Raw genomic sequence first — 24454 nt, 5'->3', positions numbered from 1 at the left:
CCCACCCCTTCACCCGGATTCAAACACTTGGGTCAGTGCGCATGCTCTACGATATGACCTGCTGGGCTCACAACTGATTTATTTCTTCACTTTTTTTCAGCCAAGATATGGGGTGGGGCGGGAAACATTTTTGAGTAAGAAAAAAGGAAATGCTTTAAAAAAATTTTTTTTTAAGGTATTGTGAACAGTGAACTTATCTGTATTCAAATGTGGTTATAATTTGAGATGACAATTTGTGTTATAACGTTTTTACCACTAAATTTTTCTTCGCGTTTTCAATGTACACTCTTGATTTATAAATACTGACACTCATCTTACAAACTGTTTGATCCATCCTGGTGTGTGTGTGTGTGTGTGTGTGTGTGTGTGTGTGTGTGTGTGTGTGTGTGTGTGTGTGTGTGTGTGTGTGTGTTATTAGTGGAGTGGGCGGGTGGTGGAGGGGGATGGTATTGGATCGGGGGAGGGAAGGAGGGGGGGAGGGGAGGGGTTGGCAGGGGGTATCGGAGCACTAAAGGCACCAAGTGTTTGGGTGTATAACTATGTGTTTGTATTGTGATTCAGAGAAAACTACTATTCAGATTTTTATGAAACTCTGCCACACTTCTCCCTACCACCTGACCTACTGGACTCCCAAATTAATGTTTTCATCAATTTTTGTCAGTCAAGATATGGGGGTGGGGGTGGTGCGGGTATAATTGTGGAGTAAGCAATAAGGAAACACCTTATGGTTTTCTTAGGTTTTTGCAACGGTATATAGTGAAGTTAGCTGTGTTCAAATTTTTTTATGATCTGTCGAGCCAATTTTGTGTTACAACGTTTTTGAGTGAGAATTGTATGTGTACGCTCTCGCCAATCCTGGATAATTTTCGGCATGCACATTGATAAGTACCGTATTATAATAAAGTGATACTCTCCATTCTTTTATCTACACAAAGTATTGTTTTATTTATCTTTTCTAAAGATAAAAATGTCAGTTAGGATGACGTTACGAATTACAGTGTTTTCTGAAAGGTCATATGTGTCCACCCGGTACCCCCCAAAACTGACAAACTCTTATAACAAAAAATGAATAAGAAAACAATGTTTTTTGTCTGTCTGCTGTGGACATATAGCTTAGAGAAACATGTGCTCAAAATGTGTAATGGATTCAGGGGTCGACACTAACTTATTTGGCCTGGGGCCACACTGGCCCCAGAGATGGAAATTGCTGGGGCGGAAAACAAAAATCTGGGGCCCACTCTCAGTATTCACGTGCGGCAATGCATTGGTTTTTTTTTTTACATTTAGTCAAGTTTTGACTAAATGTTTTAACGTAGAGGGGGGAATTGAGACGAGGGTTGTGGTGTATGTGTGTGTGTGTGTGTGTGTGTGTGTGTGTGTGTGTGTGTGTGTGTGTGTGTGTGTGTGTGTGTGTGTGTGTCTGTCTGTCTGTCTGTCTGTCTGTCTGTCTGTCTGTCTGTCTCTGTGTGTGTGTAGAGCGATTCAGACAAAACTTCCGGACCGATCTTTATGAAATTTGACATGAGAGTTCCTGGGAATGATATCCCCGGACTTTATTTCTTTTTTTCGATAAATACCTTTGATGACGTCATATCCGGCTTTTTGTAAAAGTTGAGGCGGCACTGTCACACCCTCATTTTTCAATCAAATTGATTGAAATTTTGGCCAAGCAATCTTCAACGAAGGCCGGACTTCGGTATTGCATTTCAGCTTGGTGGCTTAAAAATTAATTAATGACTTTGGTCATTAAAAATCTGAAAATTGTAAAAAAAATAATTTATAAAACGATCCAAATTTACATTAATCTTATTCTTCATCATTCCCTGATTCCAAAAACATATAAATATGTTATATTTGGATTAAAAACAAGCTCTGAAAATTAAATATATAAAAATTATGATCAATTTTTTTTAAATCAATTTAAAAACACTTTCATCTTATTCCTTGTTGATTCCTGATTCCAAAAACATATAGATATGATATGTTTGGATAAAAAACACGCTCACAAAGTTAAAACGAAAAGAGGTATAGTAAAGCGTGCTATGAAGCACAGCGCAACCGCTACCACGCCAAACAGGCTCGTCACTTTCACTGCCTTTTGCACTAGCGGCGTACTACGTTCAGTTTCATTGTGTGAGTTCCACAGCTTGACTAAATGTAGTAATTTCGCCTTACGCGACTTGTTTCATCGTACTGAAGCCAGGGGAAATTCTTTCAATCATTTGACATTGAAATTACGACAGCGCTTCGCGCTATTGGCTGCATCGGCCGTCTCCTTTTTATATTTAGTCAAGTTTTGACTAAATATTTTAACATCGAGGGGGAATCGAAACGAGGGTCGTGGTGTATGTGCGTGCGTGTGTGTGTGTGTGTGCGTGTGTGTGTGTGTCTCTGTGTGTGTGTGTAGAGCGATTCAGACTAAACTACTGGACCGATCTTTATGAAATTTGACATGAGAGTTCCTGGGTATGAAATCCCCGAACGTTTTTTTCATTTTTTTGATAAATGTCTTTGAGGCCGGGGTTTGGTATTGCATTTCAGCTTGGTGGCTTAAAAACTAATGAGTGAGTTTGGTCATTAAAAATCGGAAACTTGTAATTAAAATTATTTTTTTATCAAATGATCCAAAAACAATTTCATCTTATTCTTCGTCATTTTCTGATTCCAAAAACATACACATATGTTATATTTGGATTACAAACAAGCTCTGAAAATTAAAAATATAAAAATTATGATCACAATTAAATTTCCGAAATCGTTTTAAAAACTATTTCATCTTATTCCTTGTCGGTTCCTGATTCCAAAAACATATAGATATGATATGTTTGGATTAAAAACACGCTCAGAAAGTTAAAACGAAGAGAGGTACAGTAAAGCGTGCTATGAAGCACAGCGCAATCGCTACCGCGCCAAACAGGCTCGTCCCTTTCACTGCCTTTTGCACTAGCGGCGGACTACGTTCAGTTTCATTCTGTGAGTTCCACAGCTTGACTAAATGTAGTAATTTCGCCTTACGCGACTTGTTTTTCTTGGGTTGAGGAGAGGGGGGGGGGGGGGGGGGGGGGGGGCGTATGCCCCTTAATCAGTCTCGGGCGCTCTGCGACCTGGATTTACACTCTTGAATTCTAAAAACACCCCCCTTACAAACTAACTGATCTGCCCTGGTGTATATATGTATATATATATATATATATATATATATATATATATATATATATATATGTGCGCGCGTATGTGTGTGTGTGTGTGTGTGTGTGTATGTGTGTGTGTGTGTGTGTGTGTGTGTGTGTGGTGTGCGATTCATAGAAATTTACTGGACGGACAGATCTTCATGAAACTTTGCACACAAATGTTCCGACCCCCAACCCTTCACCCTGATTCAAACTCATGTATCACAAGTCCAGCGCTCTACCAACTGACATACAGCGCTCTCAAATTATTTCTTTTTATCATTTTTGTCAGTCAAGATAATGGGTGTGGGGTTGATACGGGAATAATTGTGAAGCAGCCAATAAGGCAACAACTTATTTTGTTTACAGGTATTGTATCTGTATACAGTGAACTTAGCTGTGTTCAAGTTTAGTTGTGTTCTGTCGAGCAAATTGTTTTTAAATACGTTTTTACTACTAAAGGAGTGATAATTTTATGTGTACGCCCTCGAGAAACCTCGATCTATTTCTGAAAATGCACGTTGATAAGTACTGTTTTCTGATAAAGTTATACTCTCCATTCATTTATCTACACAAACTAATGTTTCATTTATCATTTGTAGAGCTAAATATGTCAGTTGGGATCATGTTAAGAATCGCAGTGTTTTTCGCAAAATCGTACTTGACAACCCCCAGTAAAAAAAATTCGAAAAAAAGGTTAATAAGGCTGCCACCTTTTTTCTTTGCACAGATGTGTCCATATTGCTTAGAGGTACCTGTGCACAAAAGGTGTAATGTTTCTGTCGAGCGATTTGAACGCACAAGTAACCCCTTAAGAACAAGGTGATACTATTCACAAGATCAGATCTTTTAGTCTTACGGAATTAAAATGCTAACATGCCTAACAAGTTGTTTGAAAAAAAGTCACATAGAAATGAAAAACAAAGAAATATGCAAGTAATTTACCTTCGTTCAATGCACAAATGCACGTTTTCGTGAATTTTTTTCTTAGGGTTGATAAAGTAGACTAGAATTTTGTATTGATTTTTTAATGTATTTAAGAACAATCTTTCTGTATATAGGTGTGTGACTATGCGTGACAAAAAAAAGAATGAAAGGAAGAAAGAAGGAAAGAACGGAACAGAACAGAAAACAAGTCGCGTAAGGCGAAAATACAACATTTAGTCAAGTAGCTGTCGAACTCACAGAATGAAACTGAACGCAATGCAACGCAGCAAGACCGTATACTCGTAGCATCGTCAGTCCACTGCTCACGGCAAAGGCAGTGAAATTGACAAGAAGAGCGGGGTAGTAGTTGCGCTGAGAATGATAGCACGCTTTTCTGTACCTCTCTTCGTTTTAACTTTCTGAGCGTGTTTTTAATCCAAACATATCATATCTATATGTTTTTGGAATCAGGAACCGACAAGGAATAAGGTGAAAGTGTTTTTAAATTGATTTCGACAAATTAATTTTGATAATAATTTTTATATATTTTTGTTTCGCTTTTGACGTCAGACATTTCACTTTGAAAGTGAGTGTCCAACAAAACGTCTGGGTTTGATTATTTAATGTCGTAACTCCTTAATTCAAATGAAGTCTTTCCTTGTTGACAGCCCCACCTAAAATCACAGACTGCAGCAACAAGAAGTACATTGACGGAGTGGATGACGTCACAGTCACGTGCGAACCTTCAACCACCTCAGCCACAATAGAGTGGGTTCTGTCTCCCACGGGAGGCAATGAGTCAACTCTTACAACCTGTACTGGAGGAGTGACCGGTTGCGCAAATAGCGGAAAAGCAAAGTTCACCAACGACGGAACAAGAAGCACCTTGACCTACAGTAAAGTAACTAAGGCGGAGGGCGGCACCATCAAGTGCAAGGAAGGAAGTCAGGCTGACGAATGCACTGTCGAAGTTATATGTGAGTTCAATACAATATAGGCTATTATCGCATTTTTAATGAGCACATGACAAAAACATCTGTTGTCATTGGTCAGCTAGGAACTGTATATCAAGTGATATCGCGAAGGAAGTTTAAGGGAAGAGGTGGCACGAATTTTTTTACTAAAATCCTTCCAAAATGTGTTTTGGGTTTCCTGCAATATTAGGTACTTTGAACACCCTAGATTCATTGTGTCATGTTTATTTTGTCAATTGTATCGTATTTTTTGCAATAAAGTGATGAATTTCAAAGTGAGTGCACATGCATGAGTGATAAAAGTCAGAAAACTTGCTGAAAAATCGATGTTTTCAAGGGCTTGAAACAGACACTTTTCTTCCAAGAAGACAAACTCGTTGCACTCGACACGATCCATCGGGAATTCCCGTTTGCTGGTGACGTCAACAATACCCCAAAATAGCCCGTTATTTTCGCTCAACTGTCAGAGCACAAGCATACTATCCGCGACAGGAATTCCCGGATTTGCAAGATTGACCGTCGATCTATGAGAGCTCTTCTCTGGTTGGTCATTGTAACTTACCATGGTTACTGGCGCATGCGCAACAAGCCTTATCCGCTGTAAACACAACATCGGTTTGTCGATCGAATTACACTACCGTCTATCAATCGGCCAGCAATGTTCACTGCAAAATTCAACGATAGAAAGAGGTTTGTGGGGCAGGCATCGGGCAAGAGGAAGAAGCAGCTTGCATTAGCTCGAATAGCCGAACAAGAAAAGTCCACGGGCGATGAAAACGCGCCCCGCGAAGTTGGCGCAGGGGAATGTGTCGTTTTGGATGGTGGAGGTGATGCACATTTTTCTCATCGACTTCAAGTCGAACCTCGGCCAGTGTTGTGCGATATACATGACAACCAGCAGGAAATAGAGGGTGCTTCAGCCTCTGCGAAGAAGCTAAGAAGATTCAGTGGTGCCGATGACTTGCAGAACGCACAAGTGCCAGCCGATGTGCCTGCTGAACCGAAACGTACATGGTGTATCGTTGAGTGTGGTCAGCTCAACTCGCTATTATCGGATGTGAAGTGCCCGGAATGCGAAGCAGGACATTTAACGATACGCGTTGGAGAATCCATGGGCTTGTCCCAAGAGTTAGCACTTTGCTGTGACAGCTGCCAGTACAGACGGTCAGAATTTTCTTCACCTAGAGAGAGCAACCGCAACCACATGAAGAATGTTCCCTTTGACGTGAACAAACAGATTGTCCTATACTCGCATGAGATTGGCAGTGGGTACTCAAGTGTGGAAAAGCTGTGCACAGTGTTTGGCATGCCCGTGATGAACAAAAGCTCATATCAAAGAATTGATAAAAAGGTCAATGCCAGCATCTTGGCCGTAACAAATGTCACACTGGTGGAAACTGTTGAGCATGTAAATGTTGCATACAGGCAGACCTTTCCTCAAGGTAGAGCAGATGTCCAGTTTGACGAAGAGGATGAAGACGCTGCCTGGGAAGAAGATGACGGTATTCTTTGGGTAGATGTTGCCTTTGATGGCACCTGGCATAAAAGGGGTTTTTCATCACATTATGGTGTAGGAGTGGTGGTTGACGTTCTCACTGGGTTGGTGCTCGACTTCTCTGTAAAATCCACCTACTGCCACACATGTGCCATGAATAAGGAGAAGTTGGAGGAGATGACCCCTGCCCAACAACTGCGATGGGAGCAGCAACACCGGGCTGAGTGCAGCATCAACCACCAGGGATCTGCAAAGTCTATGGAGAGGGATGCAGCGTTGGAGTTATGGGGAAGGTAAGAATATAATCTGTATACCCCCACCATAGCCTATCTTTTAATTTTTGAAGTTTAGAACAGAGAGAGAGAGAGAGAGAGAGAGAGAGAGAGTGCACGAAGATTCGATTATGAATTAGTAACAATAACAAAGTTCATTTATAGCCTTTTATAACAAAACAAGAACAAAACAATACTACTGTGAAAATATTTTGTAACACAACACCCCCCCCCCCTTTATAACTTTATAAGCAAATCCTGAACGCATAAATTGTGTTCTGCAAGTAGAGGTGCACAATTTGCTTGCCTACACAATGGGTTTTCTGATTTTTACTGTGCTGCAGGTCTGTTGAGCGTCACAACCTCAGGTACAGAACTATGCTGTCGGACGGAGATTCTACGGCTTTCAATGCTGTGGCTGCAGCTCAGCCCTACGGTCCCACACGTCCCATCACCAAGCTGGGATGTACCAACCACCTCCCCAAGAGAATGGGCACAGCTCTCCGCAAGGCAGCAAAGGATGAAAGGCTTGGTGGAAGAGGGGAGGGGCGACTAACCAAGGAAAAGTGCCAACGCTTGCAAAACTACTTCCGTAGCGCAATCCTCAACAACCTTGAAGATCAGCGAGCCATGGAGCAGGCGATCTGGGCCACTTTCTTCCATGTAACTTCAACTGACGAGGACCCTCACCACGACAGATGTCCAGCTGGGCCAGCCTCATGGTGCTTTTTTCAAAGAGCCAGGGCAGAAGAGCAACCACCACCTCCACACGCAGAGCACAACGGCACCGCCTTGTCCAGGGAAGTCTCGCATGCTGTTCTGCCCATCTACAGAAGAATGACCAATCCCATTCTTCTCAAGCGCGTGGCCCATGGCAAAACCCAGAACAGTAACGAGTCTCTGCACAATGTCATGTGGGGACACTGCCCCAAAGAAATCTTTGTTGGGAAAGGCCGGGTGGAAGCAGCCACCGCTGAGGCTGTTGCGAAGTTCAACAGAGGCAACTTTGCACTGGCACAGGTCATGGACCACATGAGCTTGCCAATAACTGATCTCATGGAGGCTGCTTTGGCCAAGAAAGACAAGGTTAGGATTCAGAAAGCAGAGAAAGCAACAGCTGTGGCCGCTGTGGCAGCCCGTAGGGCAAGATGTGCGGGTCGTCAACGCCAGCTGGAGCAGCAAGAAGACCAGGAGGGGGAGGTGTACGGAGCTGGACTGATGGGAGACGGGGGAGAATAAGTAACTGAACCATTTCAAGAAGTCTGTGAACAATACAGGAGCACTCATATCATCTTTATTTGGCCATCTGTCTTCATCTTTTTTACAGAAACATTTCACAAACTTTCAATCACCATTTTCTCAGAATATGATTTTCAAGGACGGTAACCACGCGACGAAGGTCTTCACTTCTCATCTACTTGTGGTAGACTACCAATTTTTTCACCCCAATCATTGTAAATGAATTCGCCCCGTAGTTACAGGAGCGCTTTTTCAAAAAAAATTGTTTTTTGTTTTTTATGAATTAGAATAAAAGCCTGACATAGCATTTTCATGCGAAAATATAATGTCGGCCAATTTTTTTTATTTTTATGGAAACTAAGGCTGATACTCACAAAAATGCTCTGTAACTACTGAGAAACGCTACTTGTGAGTTCATAACAACAAATATGAGGTTGTTAGCTTGAGAAATTTCTAAAATATCACGCTAGAGCTGAATAGGCCGTTTCATGTTTTTTTGTCAAAAATCGAGCGTTTTTACCCATAAAAAGACCCTCAGGCAATTTTTTTGCACAAATGAGTCTTTTTATGTGTTTTTGCTTGATAATACGTACAAATATTGCAAGAAAAAGTGCAAACATCCAGTAGAAATTTTTCGTGCCACCTCTCCCCTTAAATGCACTGTTAAAGTTATATGTGAGTACAAAACAATATAGGCTAATAAGGATAAAGATTAGGATACGATTTCATATAGTCCTGTGAGGTTACTCTCATCGAAATTCGTGGTTAAAGGTTAGAGTGGAACTCCTCTTCAAAGACATTAAAAACCGAGATATAATCCGGTCTTTAAAAAAGAGAGAGAGTCTGAACACTGTGGTGAATTACTTTACATAAGGTTATGAATTGAAAGTAGGAAACAACAGTGTCTTAAGGGGTTACTTGTGTGTTCAAATCGCTCGACAGAAACATTACACATTTTGTGCACAGGTACCTCTAAGCAATATGGACACATCTGTGCAAAGAAAAAAGGTGACAGCCTTATTAACCTTCTTTTTAGAATTTTTTTACTGGGGGTTTAGTCACCTGGCTGGCTATAGTGGAAAGGTTACTTTTGGTGGTCACATTAGATATGTTTTTTGGAAAGTTCGTTTTATTTGCAGCCACAGTTCGGTAAACGACAAATGGCTAAACCCAACCACCTAAGAATGAGAAGCGTTTTTGTAACATGACCCATATTCTGCAAAAATGCAGCCATGACGCAGGGGGTAGGTTACAAAAAAACCGTCATGTACCGCTTGACTGCATACGGATATAAGCAAATTATACCTTAAACGAAAGCTAAAGATTTTTGCCATCAGACAGCAAGTAAAATGCCTAATTCGTATACACAGTTTTATTTTTAAACAACATCTGTATAACATGCGGACGACAAAACAGGAAATGCCATTTTCTCAATCGATATGTATAGCTAACTGAACGCCTGGTTGAAACCGCAATCAAAAACATCTTGAAAATTGTTTATTCTCACAGCTAGAATTATTTTACATCAACAATTGCTAATTTACCGAGGAAAACAACAGTCACATAAGATACATAATGGATGATTTTGAATCAACTCTGAAAACCGAACCGGGTCGAAGCAAAAAAGAGTTTACACATACACAGGCTTGAAAAAGGATAATTTGGTTCAATCTGTTAGATTTTTACCCATAACGTTAAAGATCAGCTTAATATAAAAGGAAAGTGATCATTGTAAAAGGATTTTGCTATCGCAAAATAATTCAACTTCCGGTTTTACCACATGGCGTCCATAATATTATCAATTTATTACATAGCGTGCATTTGTCAGAAATTATACTAAATGTTAGAAGCGATCTTAAAGTGACAGTAACGTTTAATAAAAGTATGCGCATTTATTTATTGATTAATATATGACTAAAATAATGGACATGTAATTTAAACGTACAAAACGACATTTTGTACACTACCTCTCTAAAAAAACGCGACTATGACCGACCGATATGTATGTGTAAATTAGGTCAATGTTAGTGATGAAAACGGGTTTTCTTTAAAAGATAACACGCAAACTGTGAAGTTCAAGCCCATAAATGATTTTAGTACGACTTCTTCAAAACAGGTCTGTTTTTCACTCCACCAGTTTCAGTTTTAATCAAATATATGTATAGCTCTCATTTTCAAAAAAAACTTATCTGCAATTCACTTAACCAAATACACAATGAACCCAGAAGGTATTAGAGTGAGACACTTTACAGTGAAATATGTTATGATTCCCCTTATTTCAAAATATATGCATTTTAATTGGCAGACACGATTCACGTCGTTGGTACGTGTCCTCTGGTGAGGCAACCGTTAGCATTTTTTGTCGTAAAAATTGACATTTTTAAACATAAATCATGGACAAAAAACTAATTCTACAAAAAGTGCAGGTTTTCTTGGTATAGTCAGTTAAAGCATCTTAAAATTCAAGAAATTGTGCAATTACGTGTATGTATTTGAAATGGCAGAAAATATTGAATGAAAGTGATTTTTGACTGATTGAAACCCTACCCCCACTAACAAAATGTGCCCTGAGATTAGGGGTGTTAGTTGAAGATGAATGAATAATGGCTATGGTTTTCCCCTAAAGTATTCAAAACCTAAACATATACATAGGCAAGATGTTCTACATTAACACAATTGACTTTTTAAACATATATACATATGCTTAGTACACGATACTTTCGGTTTTTCTACCGGATGACTTATACATTTAGGGGGTAAACACCTTATCGTAGAAAAAGCTTTATTTTCAAAAAGTGCAAGTAATTATTAAAAATCATACATAATATTTATATATTGGAGTTAATTTTCCTTCGAAAGTCATTTGTTTCAAGTGGCAGACAATGTCAGTTGGAGAGTTACATGTACGTAAAGTGTATAACTGTTGTCTGTGATTAGTGCATTGTGTACACATTGGCACCATTTGATCCTAAATGCTAAACGATGTCGTGATCATACCACAGTTTTAGGATAATTTACATCGCATCGATTACTAAATTGATGGTAGAATTTCACTGATAAATTCTATTTCCGGTAGCGTCAGTGCCGTTATCTGAGATAGTAACGTTTTACATGGTTTCACGTTCAGTGTTGAACGTAACGTGTGGTTTAACAAAATTACTTGCACATACAATAGTGAAGTCTGTCTGTGTGTCTTTGTTTGTGTGTTTGTCTATGTCTGTCTGTGTGTTCGTCTGTCTGTCTCTCCCTCTGTCTGTTTATCTCTTTCTCTCTGTGTCTTTGTCTGTCTGTCTGTGTGTCTCTCTCACTCTCTCTCTCTCTCTCTCTCTCTCTCTCTCTCTCTCTCTCTCTCTCTCTCTCTCTCTCTCTCTCTCTCTCTCTCTCTCTCTCTCTCTCTCTCTCTCTCTCTCTCTCTCTCTCTCTCTCTCTGCGAGGTAGGTGCACTTAAAGAGAAAGCAATACAGAAAGAAATGCATTTCTCTGCCAAGAATGAAGTTTGTCTGTCTGTGTGTTTGTGTGCGTGTTTTTTTGGTTGCGTAAGTGTTTCTCTATAAGCAACTCTACGTCTTTGTTTGCGTACATAAGTGCGTGCGTGCATGTGTGGGGGTTTCTGTGTCGGTTTGTCTCACTGTGTGTATGTCTGTCATTTTGTCGGTATGTTTGTGTATGTCTTTGTGTGTGTGTGTGTGTGTGTGTGTGTGTGTGTGTGTGTGTGTGTGTGTGTGCGTGTGCGCGTGCGTGTGTGCGTGCGTGCGTGCGTGCGCGCGCGCGTGTGTGTGTGTGTATGAGTGCGTGCGTGTGTGTGTGCGTGTGTGTGTGTGTGTGTGTGTGTGTGTGTGTGTGTGTGTGATTGCAATTATTCCTCCTTTTTACATTTAGTCAAGTTATGACTAAATCTTTTAACATCGAGGGGGGAATCGAGACGAGGGTCGTGGTGTATGTGTGTGTGTGCGTGCGTGTAGAGCGATTCAGACCAAACTACTGGACCGATCTTTATGACATTTGACATGAGAGTTCCTGGGTATGATATCCCCAGACATTTTTGTCATTTTTTTGATAAATGTCTTTGATGACGTCATATCCGGCTTTTCGTGAAAGTTGAGGCGGCACTGTCACGCCCTCATTTTGTAACCAAATTGGTTGAAATTTTGGTCAAGTAATGTTCGACGATGCCCGGACTTTGGTATTGCATTTCAGCTTGGTGGCTTAAAATTTAATTAATGACTTTGGTCATTAAAAATCTGAAAATTGTAAAAAAAAAAATTTTTTTATAAAACTATCCAAATTTACGTTCATCTTATTTTCCATCATTTGCTGATTCCAAAAACATATACATATATTATATTTGGATTAAAAACAAGCTCTGAAAATTAAATATATAAAAATTATTATCAACATTAAATTTTCGAAATCAATTTAAAAACACTTTTATCTTATTCCTTGTCAGTTCCTGATTCCAAAAACATATAGATATGATATGTTTGGATTCAAAACACGCTCAGAAAGTTAAAACGAAGAGAGGTACAGAAAAGCGTGCTAACCTTCTCAGCGCAACTACTACCCCACTCTTCTTGTCAATTTCACTGCCTTCGCCATGAGCGGTGGACTGACGATGCTACGGTCTTGCTGAAACATTGCATTGCGTTCAGTTTCATTCTGTGAGTTCGACAGCTACTTGACTAAATGTTGTATTTTCGCCTTACGCGACTTGTTACAATTTTAGTCAAGTTTTGACTAAATGTTTTAACGTAGAGCGGGGAATCGAGACGAGGGTCGTGGTGTATGTGCGTGTGTGTGTCTGTGTGTGTGTGTGTGTAGAGCGATTTAGACTAAACTACTGGACCGATCTTTATGAAATTTGACATGAGAGTTTCTGGTATGATATCCCCAGACCTTTTTTTCAGTTTTTTGATAAATGTATTTGATGACGTCATATCCGGCTTTTCGTGAAAGTTGAGGCGGCACTGTCACGCTCTCATTTTTCAACCAAATTGGTTGAAATTTTGGTCGAGTAATTTTCGACGAAAGCCGAACTTTGGTATTGCATTTCAGTTTGGTGGCTTAAAAATTAATTGATGACTTTGGTCATTAAAAATCTGAAAATTGTAAAAAAAATATTTTGTTTCATACAACGATCCAAATTTACGTTCATCGTATTGTACATCATTTTCTGATTCCAAAAACATATAAATATGTTATATTTGGATTAAAAACAAGCTCTAAAAATTAAAAAATTAAAAATGATTATCAAAATTAAATTTTCGAAATCAATTTAAAAATACTTTCATCTTATTTCTTGTCGGTTCCTGATTCCAAAAACATATAGATAATGATATGTTTGGATTAAAAACACGCTCAGAAAGTTAAAACGAAGAGAGGTACAGAAAAGCGTGCTATCCTTCTCAGCGCAACTACTACCCCGCTCTTCTTGTCAATTTCACAAAAACAAACAGATAATGACGTCATTTTAAGTGGCACAAGCGTGTACATGAATGCCTTCCCTTTCGAATGATTTACAGTTATATCATTTCTGTCAAGCGGTTTAAGTTTTATGTCCGTTTTATGAACCCAACCCTCAAAACAAGAATAGTAACGCCAAAGAAGGAAAACATACACACAAACCAACGTTTTTCTCACCGGTGGTTTGGAATATTGCCCCAAAACTTTCGATTTAGTGTTGTGGTGTTAAAATCTATCAGAAAAAAGTGTTTGCTAACGTGACGCCAAAAAGTAACCAAAACGGTCCTTAGCCGACTGACTAGTTGTCAAGTACGATTTTGCGAAAAACACTGCGATTCTTAACATGATCCCAACTGACATATTTAGGTTTACAAATGATAAATGAAACATTAGGTTGTGTAGATAAATGAATGGAGAGTATAACTTTATCATAAAACGGTACTTATCAACGTGCATTTTCAGAAAATGATCGAGGTTTCTCGAGGGCGTACACATACAATTATCACTCCTTTAGTAGTGAAAACGTATTTAAAAAATATTCGCTCGACAGAACATAACTAAACTTGAACACAGCTAAGTTCACTGTATACAGATACAATACCTGTAAACAAAATAAGTTGTTGCCTTATTGTCTGCTTCACAATTATTCCCGTACCAACCCCACCCCCATATCTTGACTGACAAAAATGATAAAAAGAAATAATTTGGGAGCGCTGTAGGTCAGTTGGTAGAGCGCTGGACTTGTGATACATGAGTTTGAATCAGGGTGAAGGGTCAGGGGTCGGAACATTTGTGTGCAAAGTTTCATGAAGATCTGTCCAGTAAATTTCTATGAATCGCACACACCACACACACACACACACACACACACACACACACACACACACACACACACACACACACACACAGACATACACACACACACACAGACACAGACACACACACACACACACACACACACACTCACACACACACACACACACACACACACACACACACACACCAGGGTGGATCAAACAGTTTGTAAGATGAGTGTCAGTATTTATAAATCAAGAGTGTATATCGAAAACGCGAAGAAAACCAGACTGTTTTAATTTAGTGGTAAAAACGTTATAACACAAAATGTCATCTCAAATTATAACCACATTTGAATACAGATAAGTTCACTGTTCACAATACCTTTAAAAATTTTTTTTTTTTAAAGCGTTTCCTTTTTTCTTAATCAAAAATGTTTCCCGCCCCACCCCATATCTTGGCTGAAAAAAAAGTTGGAAATGTCCTCCCTGTCCAAAACCCCGCTCCAACCATCCACAACAGTGAGGACATTTCCAACTGGAGACGGAGTTTCATGAAGATCTGTCCAGTAGGTGTCTCTGAATCGCACTACACTCACACAAACACACAGACAAGCACACAGACAGAAGCACATACACACACACACACCTGGGTGAATCAGTTACTTTGTAAAAGGGGTGTACTTTGAATTTAAAAGTCTAAATCGAGGACGCGAAGCGACTTAGGCTAATCATAAGAATGCGCCCCCCCCTTCACCCCCCCCCCCCCCGCCCCGAAAAAAATAATCTGTCGTGAGATGCATCACGCATTTTGTGCACAGGTTCCTGTTAGCAATGTGTACACAGGTTGGGGGTTCCAGTATCGGTCCTCCCCCCCTTCTCAATTTTCCCCCTGTCCGCAAACAGGCATCCTTTGTACCTCATAGGGGGCCTCAGGGTCGAATGGACCCATACCTCATAGATCAATTGGATATTGTTAAAAAGGTGTTTTGGGAAAGCTCCTTTGAACGGAATCGAGGTAATAATTTATTTCAAAACCAGGGCCCGTATGCTTATGGGGGAAGTTCGCGACAACTCCCGAAGTTTTGAGTGACATCGGAAGTACTTGCCTCACTTTCGTATGCATGGGCCGGAAAAACGGTTTACTTCAAAGCAAAACGAGGAAGTAACTCAGGGTAGTTTGCTACTACTTCTAATGTTTTGAGCGACATTGGAAGTACATCCTCACTTTCGCATGCATGGGACGAAAAATGAGTTCACTTTGGAAGCTAACGAGAAAGTAAATGAGGGTAAATCTACTTCAGCCAGACCCAGTAGTAAACACGCTACTTCCACAGTTTCTCAGTGCAAAAAGGCAGGGCTTTTCTTCAGTTTTTCATATCAAAACGAGCTGACGCAAATGAAAGTCCCAAAAGAGAGAAAATAGAAGGAAAAGTCGTATCTTGTGCATGCATTTCGTGCAAATTTCCCTGAATACAAACCTGAGTTGCCAGCTTTGACTTTTGTTTGTTCTGGGTCATTGGCCACCGCTCTTTCATTCCCGCTTATACGAGGGGGTTACTGTGTTTCTATGAAAAATGGGCTCGTTGTGTGCATGTGTGAGTGTGTTTGTGTGTGTGTGTGTGTGTGTGTGTGTGTGTGTGTGCGTGTGTGTGTGGGTTTGTGTGTGTTCGAGTGTTGGAGTGTAAGTTTCTGCTATTTATTGGCTCACGTAAGTGTAGCCTATGCGATCGTAACTTTGTCTGTCTGTGCGTGCGTGCGTGCGTGCGTGCGTGCGTGCGTGCGTGCGTCTGTGCGTGTGTATGTCTGTGGTAGAAACTCTAACATTTGAAGACGTCACATTACATTGACGTCACATTATGACGTAAGAGGGTTAGACGTCACGCGAAGGAAGTACTGACAGTCTCGGTCATTATTATTTTGAGCGCGCCGAGACTAGTTGGCAGTCGTGTCCTTGTAAGTAGGCTACATGCAGACAGACAGATCTAGATCTAGTGTCTCGCTTTCTTGCACAGTTTCACCTATGCTCTTTCTGTGTGTGTGTGTGTGTGTGTGTGTGTGTGTGTGTGTGTGTGTGTGTGTGTGTGTGTGTGTGTGTGTGTGTTTGTGTGTGTGTGTGTGACGGAGTGATTGAGTTTGTGTTACTGTTTGTCGATTTCTTACGTGAGCCTTGAAGGCTTCGCCTCTTGTTTTGTCATTGCTTTATCTGTGTGTGTGTGTGTGTGTGTGTGTGTGTGTGTGTGTGTGTGTGTGTGTGTGTGTGTGTGTGTGTGCGAGTGCCTGCCTGCCTGTGTGTGCGTGCGTGCGGGTATAATTGTGCGTCTGTTCCTTCAAACGCTTGTTTGCGTGCGCGCGCGCGCGCGCGCGCGTGTGAGTGTGTGTGTGTGTGCGTGTGTGTGTGCGTGTGTGTGTTTGTGTGTGTGTGTGTGCTTGTGTTCGACGGTGTGTGTGTGTGTGTGTGTGTGTGTGTGTGTGTGTGTGTGTGTGTGTGCTTGTGTTCGACGGTGTGTGTGTGTGTGTGTGTGTGTGTGTGTGTGTGCACTCCCCATCCCCCCTTACCACACACTATTATGAGCTGAGTATTTGTGCCTCGATATTTTATTGATGTTCTTACGTTTTATGTTGTTTATTATGATTCACCACACCCGAGTTTCTCGTAATTGAGATAATACAGTGTTCTATGTCTATGTCTATGTCTAACACACATGCACACACGCGCGTAGGCTAAACAAATCCAATCTTGACTTTCAACTTTATATAAACATACATCCTGTTCACAATTAACGAGGAAAAACAAAATGTACAAATACCAAAGTACAACAATTTATCTTTTGTAAAAGTTCGGACATACATTTTCCCAATTAATATGAAAGTCACTGAACTTATCTTCTTTTCACTGCACCTTATATCTTGATTCTCCAAACATTGATTGATTTCTGCCTTTTCAAATTTACCAGTAACCCTAACGTTCGCTCTAACCAACCTATTGTGTCCAAAACAGTTTTACCGAAACACAATCATTAAAAAAAGAAGAGGTTTAACATAACCGACTTCGCTACCACATAAACAAAATTTTTTTTATTCTCCCCAACATTTTGGTCAACAAAATCATTATTATAGACAGTCATTCAATTTAAAGACAATCATCATAGCTTTGAACCGACCCTTTCGTTCAACCAGGCAGAAGCAACAACTATAGTAAAAGCTACAGCGCGATCAACGTTCGCCCATTTACGAACTCGCGATGAGATTTGTTTCCTTTGGTCACCAAGCCTACCGTTTAAAAACGCATTCGCACTAATTGGGATTCCCCCAATTTCCTCGACCTTGAAGCCACTACTTAACCGCTCTGTGTTGTGGTCCATGTTGATGAGATCGGGTGTCAGCGGAAGAATGTTTTTTTTCTTTTTTTTTTTGTTTGTTTTTTTAAACCTCAGGTGCATGCAGGTTTGCTACTACAATCATTTTTTGCCTTATTATTTTTTTTTTTTTCTCTTTCGTGTGTGGCTTGGAGCAAACCTTCTTCATTGGTCTTTTCTTTTCTCAGTCAAATGTGTACATTTTTAAATCAACAAACTTTATCAGTAAACTAATATGTTTAAGTAAATAAATAAATATAATCATAACATAAATTTATTCCTAATGTTCAGCTCAGTTTCCAATAATACACCCAAATCTAACTTTTTCCCATATTTAAATTTTCCAATGGTCATTTTGGTGATTAAAATACAATAATTCACAAAATAAATATAATCATTTTTCAAACTTTCCCTAAAATAACCCAAAAATACATTTTCTACATTCAAAATAATGGCAACATGTATTTTCTTATAAACAAAATCTTTACATATTTTCCAACCCTTCATCACCTCTTGGCAACTAAAAAAGAAATGTTCAAGAGTGTCTAATTCATTACAAAATTCACATTTATTTGATGTTCGTAATCCCATTTTGTTTAATAAAATATTGGTTGGATATATTCTATGTAATAATTTCCAGTGCAGCAGACGTAATCTTTCTTCTTTTGTGCTGTTAACAGCCAATAACCAGTTTCTTTTATCCAAATCTACATTATGTTTTCGTTTCCAAAAATCACAGGCACTCGGAATCTGAACATCAAGATCAACTAAACATGCTCTAATAAACTTTGCTGTTATTTTTCCACCATTAATAATGAAATCCTGCAATGTAAAATATTGATATGGTAATGTGTCTGTGCGTCTGGATTTAAGTGCTGTGCATAATGCATTTTATTCAAACTGTCTGGATGGTGTATAACCCACTTTTTCACATAAATCTTCAAAAGAAATGATAATACCATTTTCATTCATGACATCCTTTACAAATGAGATATTATGTTTTATAAAATCTTTAAAAAATAGGCATTTATGTTTAAATTGAATATTCATATTGTTCCAAATGCATTGGTCCTTCAAATGTACTGGTTCAAAATTATACTTTTCACAGAAAACACTTTTATTGTCAAGCCAAGTTAATAACACTTGTTTCCAAAACAATGATCTGCAACTATTGAGACCATTCATCGTTTTCGAAGATGCATTTGAGTCAAAGCACGATAAACCAATGCCCAGACATGCCAGACAATATCTTGGAATAACAGACCAATACTTTTGTGTGGAGTTATGCAAATTAACAAGCCAGGAAATCATAAATGAGTTGTGCATATCTACTACGTTTATCATATTCAAACCACCATAATCTTTTTCTTTACACATAACTGTTCGTCTTACTTTTTCAAATGCGCGCGTATTTGAATACATTTTCTTCCAAATAAATCTAAACAAAATGAAATTAATATGGTGTCACACATGATGAGGTACTGCCAGAGACTGGAAAATATAAACGAATTGTGTTCTGAATAACGAGATAGATATTGTGAGTGGTGAAAAACATAAAAAATCTGATGTTATTAATTTTCAAAATGTTTTGCATAGTAACGATCTGAATGATGTTTGGCGCTTGTTTCACACCGACGAAAAGGAGTTCTCCTGGAGCAGGAAGAGCCCTTTCATAGCCCGTCGACTTGACTATATTCTTCTCTCTGGTGGCTTGTTTGATAAAACATTATTTTGTGACATGGTCTCAGTACCACATTCAGATCACCGATTAATTGAGTTGAAAATTCAGTTTGTGAACATAGTACGCGGACCTTCTTACTGGAAATTTAATAATCAGTTATTGCGAGACAAAGGTTTTGTTGATTTAATGAATAATTTAATTGATGCATTTTTGTTGCAAAATAAAGGTCTATGTGACTCCTTAAAATGGGAATTATTAAAAATTCAAATGCGGGAATTGTGCACAGCCTATGCAGCAGGAAGAAAGCGAAAACAAAATAATTCCCAGCTTTCTCTTCAGAAGGATTCGGATGAAACGGACACTCTTTTAGCAAATAATCCACAAGATCTGAATCTGTTAATGAAAAGAGAAAAAATTAAAGTAGAGCTTGAGGTCTTTTCATTGGAAGAAGCCCAGAGTGCCCAAGTTCGCTCTCGCGTCCAGTTCATAGAAGAAGGTGAGAAGAACACAAAGTATTTTTTGAATTTGGAAAGAAGTAAAGCTAACATGAAAATTATGGATCGTTTACAGACAGACGACGGGAGGGTATTTAATACACAGAAAGAGATCATGAAAGAACAAGTACGATTTTTTAAAGACTCCTATGAAAAAAGTGCGGAATTTAACCAGATGAGCGCAAACGAATGTGTACAAGATTTAAATATACCATTTCTCTCCAATGACCAAAAAGGTGAATTGGACTCGGAGATTACCAGGAAGGAATTAACTATTGCCCTTAAATTATTAAATAACGATTCAGCCCCAGGTCTTGATGGTCTCACTGCCTGTTTTTATAAAGTATTTTGGTTGAAGATAAGGGATGTAGTTCATGCCTCATTTGTAGCATCATTTGTTAATGGCGAATTATCGCCCACTCAAAAACAAGGTGTTCTGACCTTAATTCATAAAGGTAAAGATTTACCTAGGGACGATCTCGGCAATTGGAGACCAATATCTCTGACAAATACAGATTACAAGATAGTTGCAAAATGTTTAGCATTGCGACTTTCCACTGTAATAGGTGATATTATTCATGAAAATCAAGTTGGCTTTATGAAAGGAAGAAAAATAAGTAACATGATTAGACTCATTGATGATACCATAGATATTATGAACACAATGGATAAACCTGGAGTTTTATTAGCAGTTGACTTTCGACGTGCATTTGATTCCATATCCAAAGATTATATTTTGTTTGCATTTGATAAATTTGGTTTTGGGGATAACTTTAAAAAATGGGCTTCTGTCCTGATGCACAATAGTCAAAGTTGTATTAATTATACAGGGTGGATATCCGAACCATTTCCTGTGGAAACTGGCATTCGTCAAGGATGTCCATTCTCGCCAATGGCTTTTGTTATTGCCCTTGAAATGTTGGCGAACAAGATTCGATCTGATGAAGCTATTAAGGGTATCCCTCTGCCTATGTCACCCTTTGAGGTATCACCAATCACGGTCCTAAAACTGCTATTATATGCTGATGACATCACTCTTTTTTTGCATAATAAAATAGATCTAGAAAGAGCGTTATACATTTTGAATATATTTAAACGTTTTTGACTCACATGCGAAGCAAAAGTGAGTCTATGTACTCACCCGAGTCGTCCGTCCGTCCGTCCGTCCGGAAAACTTTAACGTTGGATATTTCTTGGACACTATTCAGTCTATCAGTACCAAATTTGGCAAGATGGTGTATGATGACAAGGCCCCAAAAAGCATACATAGCATCTTGACCTTGCTTCAAGGTCAAGGTCGCAGGGGCCATAAATGTTGCCTAAAAAACAGCTATTTTTCACATTTTTCCCATTTTCTCTGAAGTTTTTGAGATTCAATACCTCACCTATAAATGATATATAGGGCAAAGTAAGCCCCATCTTTTGATACCAGTTTGGTTTACCTTGCTTCAAGGTCAAGGTCACAGGAGCTCTTCAAAGTTGGATTGTATACATATTTTGAAGTGACCTTGACCCTGAACTATGGAAGATAACTGTTTCAAACTTAAAAATTATGTGGGGCACATGTTATGCTTTCATCATGAGACACATTTGGTCACATATGATCAAGGTCAAGGTCACTTTGACCCTTATGAAATGTGACCAAAATAAGGTAGTGAACCACTAAAAGTGACCATATCTCATGGTAGAAAGAGCCAATAAGCACCATTGTACTTCCTATGTCTTGAATTAACAACTTTGTGTTGCATGACCTTGGATGACCTTGACCTTGGGTCACATGTATTTTGGTAGGAAAAATGTGTAAAGCATGTGAGTCGTATGGGCTTTGCCCTTCTTGTTCCAACTTGGAAGTGAATGTTAACAAAACGGAAGCCATGTGCATAGGGTCCAAAAAGTTGTGTACAGATCAGTATTTTGGGCTTAAATGGAAAAGTAAAGTAAAAATTGTTGGAATTATTTTTTCCAAACAATATACCCGCATCGTCTTTAGAGGAAAACTGGTCAAAGAAAATTCAACGAATACAACAAATAATCGCCAATTGGTCAAAAAGAAATTTAAGTATACAAGGTAAAATTTGTATTGTTAAAACCTTTCTTATATCTCAGCGGAAGAATGTTAAGAATGATAAGAGCTATGTATGCCACTGTTGAAGCACGTGTCCTTTCCAATGAGGGTTATACGGACTATTTCGAATGTCTACAAGGGCTGAAACAAGGTTGTGTTATGAGCCCAATGCTGTTTTCTTTGTTAATCAATGAGTTGACGAACGAAATTATTGAAAAGGGCAAACATGGTGTGTCCCTCGGTCCTACGGAACTTGAACTTTGTTATTGTTTGCTGACGATCTCACTTTGATAGCATCCACTGTTATTAGATTACAGAACCAGTTAAACGTTCTATGTACAGCAATGCAACGACTGTGTCTTAGAGTAAATCTGGATAAATCAAAAATAATAGTTTTCAGAAAAGGTGGATTTTTAAGTGCAAGAGAAAAATGAATTTTTGATGGGAATCAGTTGGAGGTTGTAAATTCGTATAAATATCTTGGCCTCACCTTTTCAACAAGACATAGTTATGGCGTCGCAATTGAAGACGCAGCAACAAGAGCAAAGCGAAGCACGATCGAAATTTTGAATACTTTAAAGAACATGGGTTGGAACTCATTTGATGTATTTTTTAAGTTATTTGATGCGCAAGTATTGCCAGTATTATCATATGGAGCCGAAATTTGGGGTTATCAGAAGTATGACCAATTGGAACGTGTTCATTTATTTGCATGTAAACGGTTTCTGCACGTAGTAGATAAAACTCCCAATGATGTTGTGTATGGTGAATTGGGTAGGTATCCTATTTGGGTGACAACAGTAACAAGGTTGATTACATATTGGTTACAGTTATTGAGACAGCCAGACAATTTTTATTCAAAGAAGGCATACAAAATGTTGTTCAACCTCCACGAAAAAGGTGGTATCACATGGGTAACGCATGTAAAGGCAGTTCTGTGTGAAAATGGATTTTACCAAGTTTGGATGTTTGGATGTGGAAACGAGAGGGTGTTTTTTTTGCAGAACTGAAGGAGAGGCTCTGCAGTTCCTTCTGTCATGAGTGGCGTAATCATTTGGACTCGAGTGAGCGCCTATCACTGTATGGAAAATATAAAGCCTGTTTTGAAAAAGAACGTTATGTGGACATTTTATGGAAAGATGTATACAGAAATGTCATCGCTCAATTTAGAATGGGCGTTTCACAGATAAATATCCACAGATATCGCTTCCAAAATTCAACAGAAAACAAGTGTTGCCCCTTTTGTAAAGATGAATTAGAGACCGAAATCCATTTTTTGTTTGAATGCCAAACATATTGTGAGTTAAGAATAAAGTATTTAGCACAGTTTTTAAGTGTTGGTGATCAGTGGGGCAGTATGATTACCATGTTTAAAAAACAAGACACAGACACAATTGTAGATTTAGCAAAGTTTTTGTTTTTTTTGCATTTCAGTTAAGATTGTCAATGTTAAATAATAATGAGGATTAATTGTCGCTGAAGGTTTTGACATCATTATACGACGATATTGCTTCTTAAATGTCCTTACCCATCCAAAAGAAACCTCCAACGCATACTACAATGGCAGGACATTCCTGTTTTTAAGGCAGCTCATTGGGAAATGAGCTCAGACAGAATATCGAAGACGTGAAATGCGTCAATCGAGGAACTGTCGTAACTTGGCTACAATGAGACGGTCGGCTACCTTGCACCATAGACACCACATTAAACCGAACGGGAATCGTCGAAGATCTACGCAACTTCACTGCAATGTCGAAAACGAACTCATAATGTCACCGCAGATCTATAGTTGGTTTTGGTTTTGTGTTGCAGCAAAGAAACGAAGCAAATCTCCGGCTTTTATTTCACACTAAAAAAACGTTCATTTAGTGGATTATTAAAATATATTTCTTGGAGGTTGCAAGGCAATGGCATCGCTGAGATGTACTCCTTCGAACACACGACACAGGTTAGAAATTGACTGCATTTGGGCGCTTTTTTCGGCCAAAACAGAGTGAGCTTTTTGACAGGTTTATGGAAAAATCACTTCGGGGGCAGGTCTAAAATCCTGTGTACAGTGCCAAATCATACATCATTCAAAAGAGCAAAGTATGTTCTTTATTCTAACATATGGGCCAGGGTAATTCATAGATATAAATAGACAGTTATTGTCTGTTATATCTGTAGGCAAGTGTATTCCATTCCTTCGATAGTCTCGTCATCTACACTTGCGTGAAAAATGCAATTTTGAGTCTGTTTTGCATAAAAGACCTGCGAGATTTGTAGAAGTCAAAACAACAACTTACAGTCCAGCCTCTCAACTTTTGTTCCATGCAATTTGTTTGTCTGTACGTATAGACTGAGGGGTGCCCTGAAATGATTTGTAATCACAACATTCACAGACTTCAAATACGCCATTGAAAAAACTCGTCCACGTGCGTTTTAGATATATTTACTTGGGTGACTAAAACTGTCGTACCTACCAAAGGCCGCTTCGCGTAACAAACTGACTACCAGAGTCGCAAGGCTCAGGATATTTTTTACA

At 39.1% G+C, this 24454-nt stretch overlaps 3 protein-coding genes across 3 annotated transcripts in view; 2 read left to right on the top strand and 1 right to left on the bottom strand.

The window, feature by feature from the left end:
- The window catches only part of LOC138972869 (uncharacterized), a 301337-nt gene that overhangs the window by 150374 nt on the left and 126509 nt on the right, over positions 1-24454 (bottom strand). The gene's annotated exons all lie outside the window — the stretch shown is intronic.
- LOC138974027 (delta-like protein 4) overlaps positions 3471-24454 on the top strand; it is a 41896-nt gene continuing 20912 nt past the window's right edge. Inside the window, exons 1-2 of the mRNA XM_070346729.1 lie at positions 3471-3474; positions 4766-5074. Of these exons, the coding sequence (XP_070202830.1) occupies positions 3471-3474; positions 4766-5074 (313 nt within the window). The remainder of the gene's footprint in view (positions 3475-4765; positions 5075-24454) is intronic.
- LOC138972856 (uncharacterized) lies at positions 5095-8321 on the top strand. The gene is made up of 2 exons (XM_070345531.1): positions 5095-6859; positions 7183-8321. Exons 1-2 carry the CDS (start codon positions 5730-5732, stop codon positions 8075-8077), a joined length of 2025 nt encoding a protein of 674 aa, XP_070201632.1. The 5' UTR covers positions 5095-5729; the 3' UTR covers positions 8078-8321.

Source organism: Littorina saxatilis, linkage group LG8 (assembly GCF_037325665.1).
Source record: "Littorina saxatilis isolate snail1 linkage group LG8, US_GU_Lsax_2.0, whole genome shotgun sequence".
Lineage (NCBI taxonomy): Eukaryota > Metazoa > Mollusca > Gastropoda > Littorinimorpha > Littorinidae > Littorina > Littorina saxatilis.
The sequence above is the reverse complement of the archived record's forward strand: the minus strand, read 5'-3'. Positions and strand labels throughout refer to the sequence as shown.

Bases quoted from the DNA above. Each gene is read 5' to 3' on its own strand.
- LOC138972856 (XM_070345531.1), top strand. From the start codon at position 5,730: ATGTTCACTGCAAAATTCAACGATAGAAAGAGGTTTGTGGGGCAGGCA. The intron at 6,860-7,182 runs GTAAGAATATAA...ACTGTGCTGCAG, and splicing joins GCGTTGGAGTTATGGGGAAG to GTCTGTTGAGCGTCACAACC.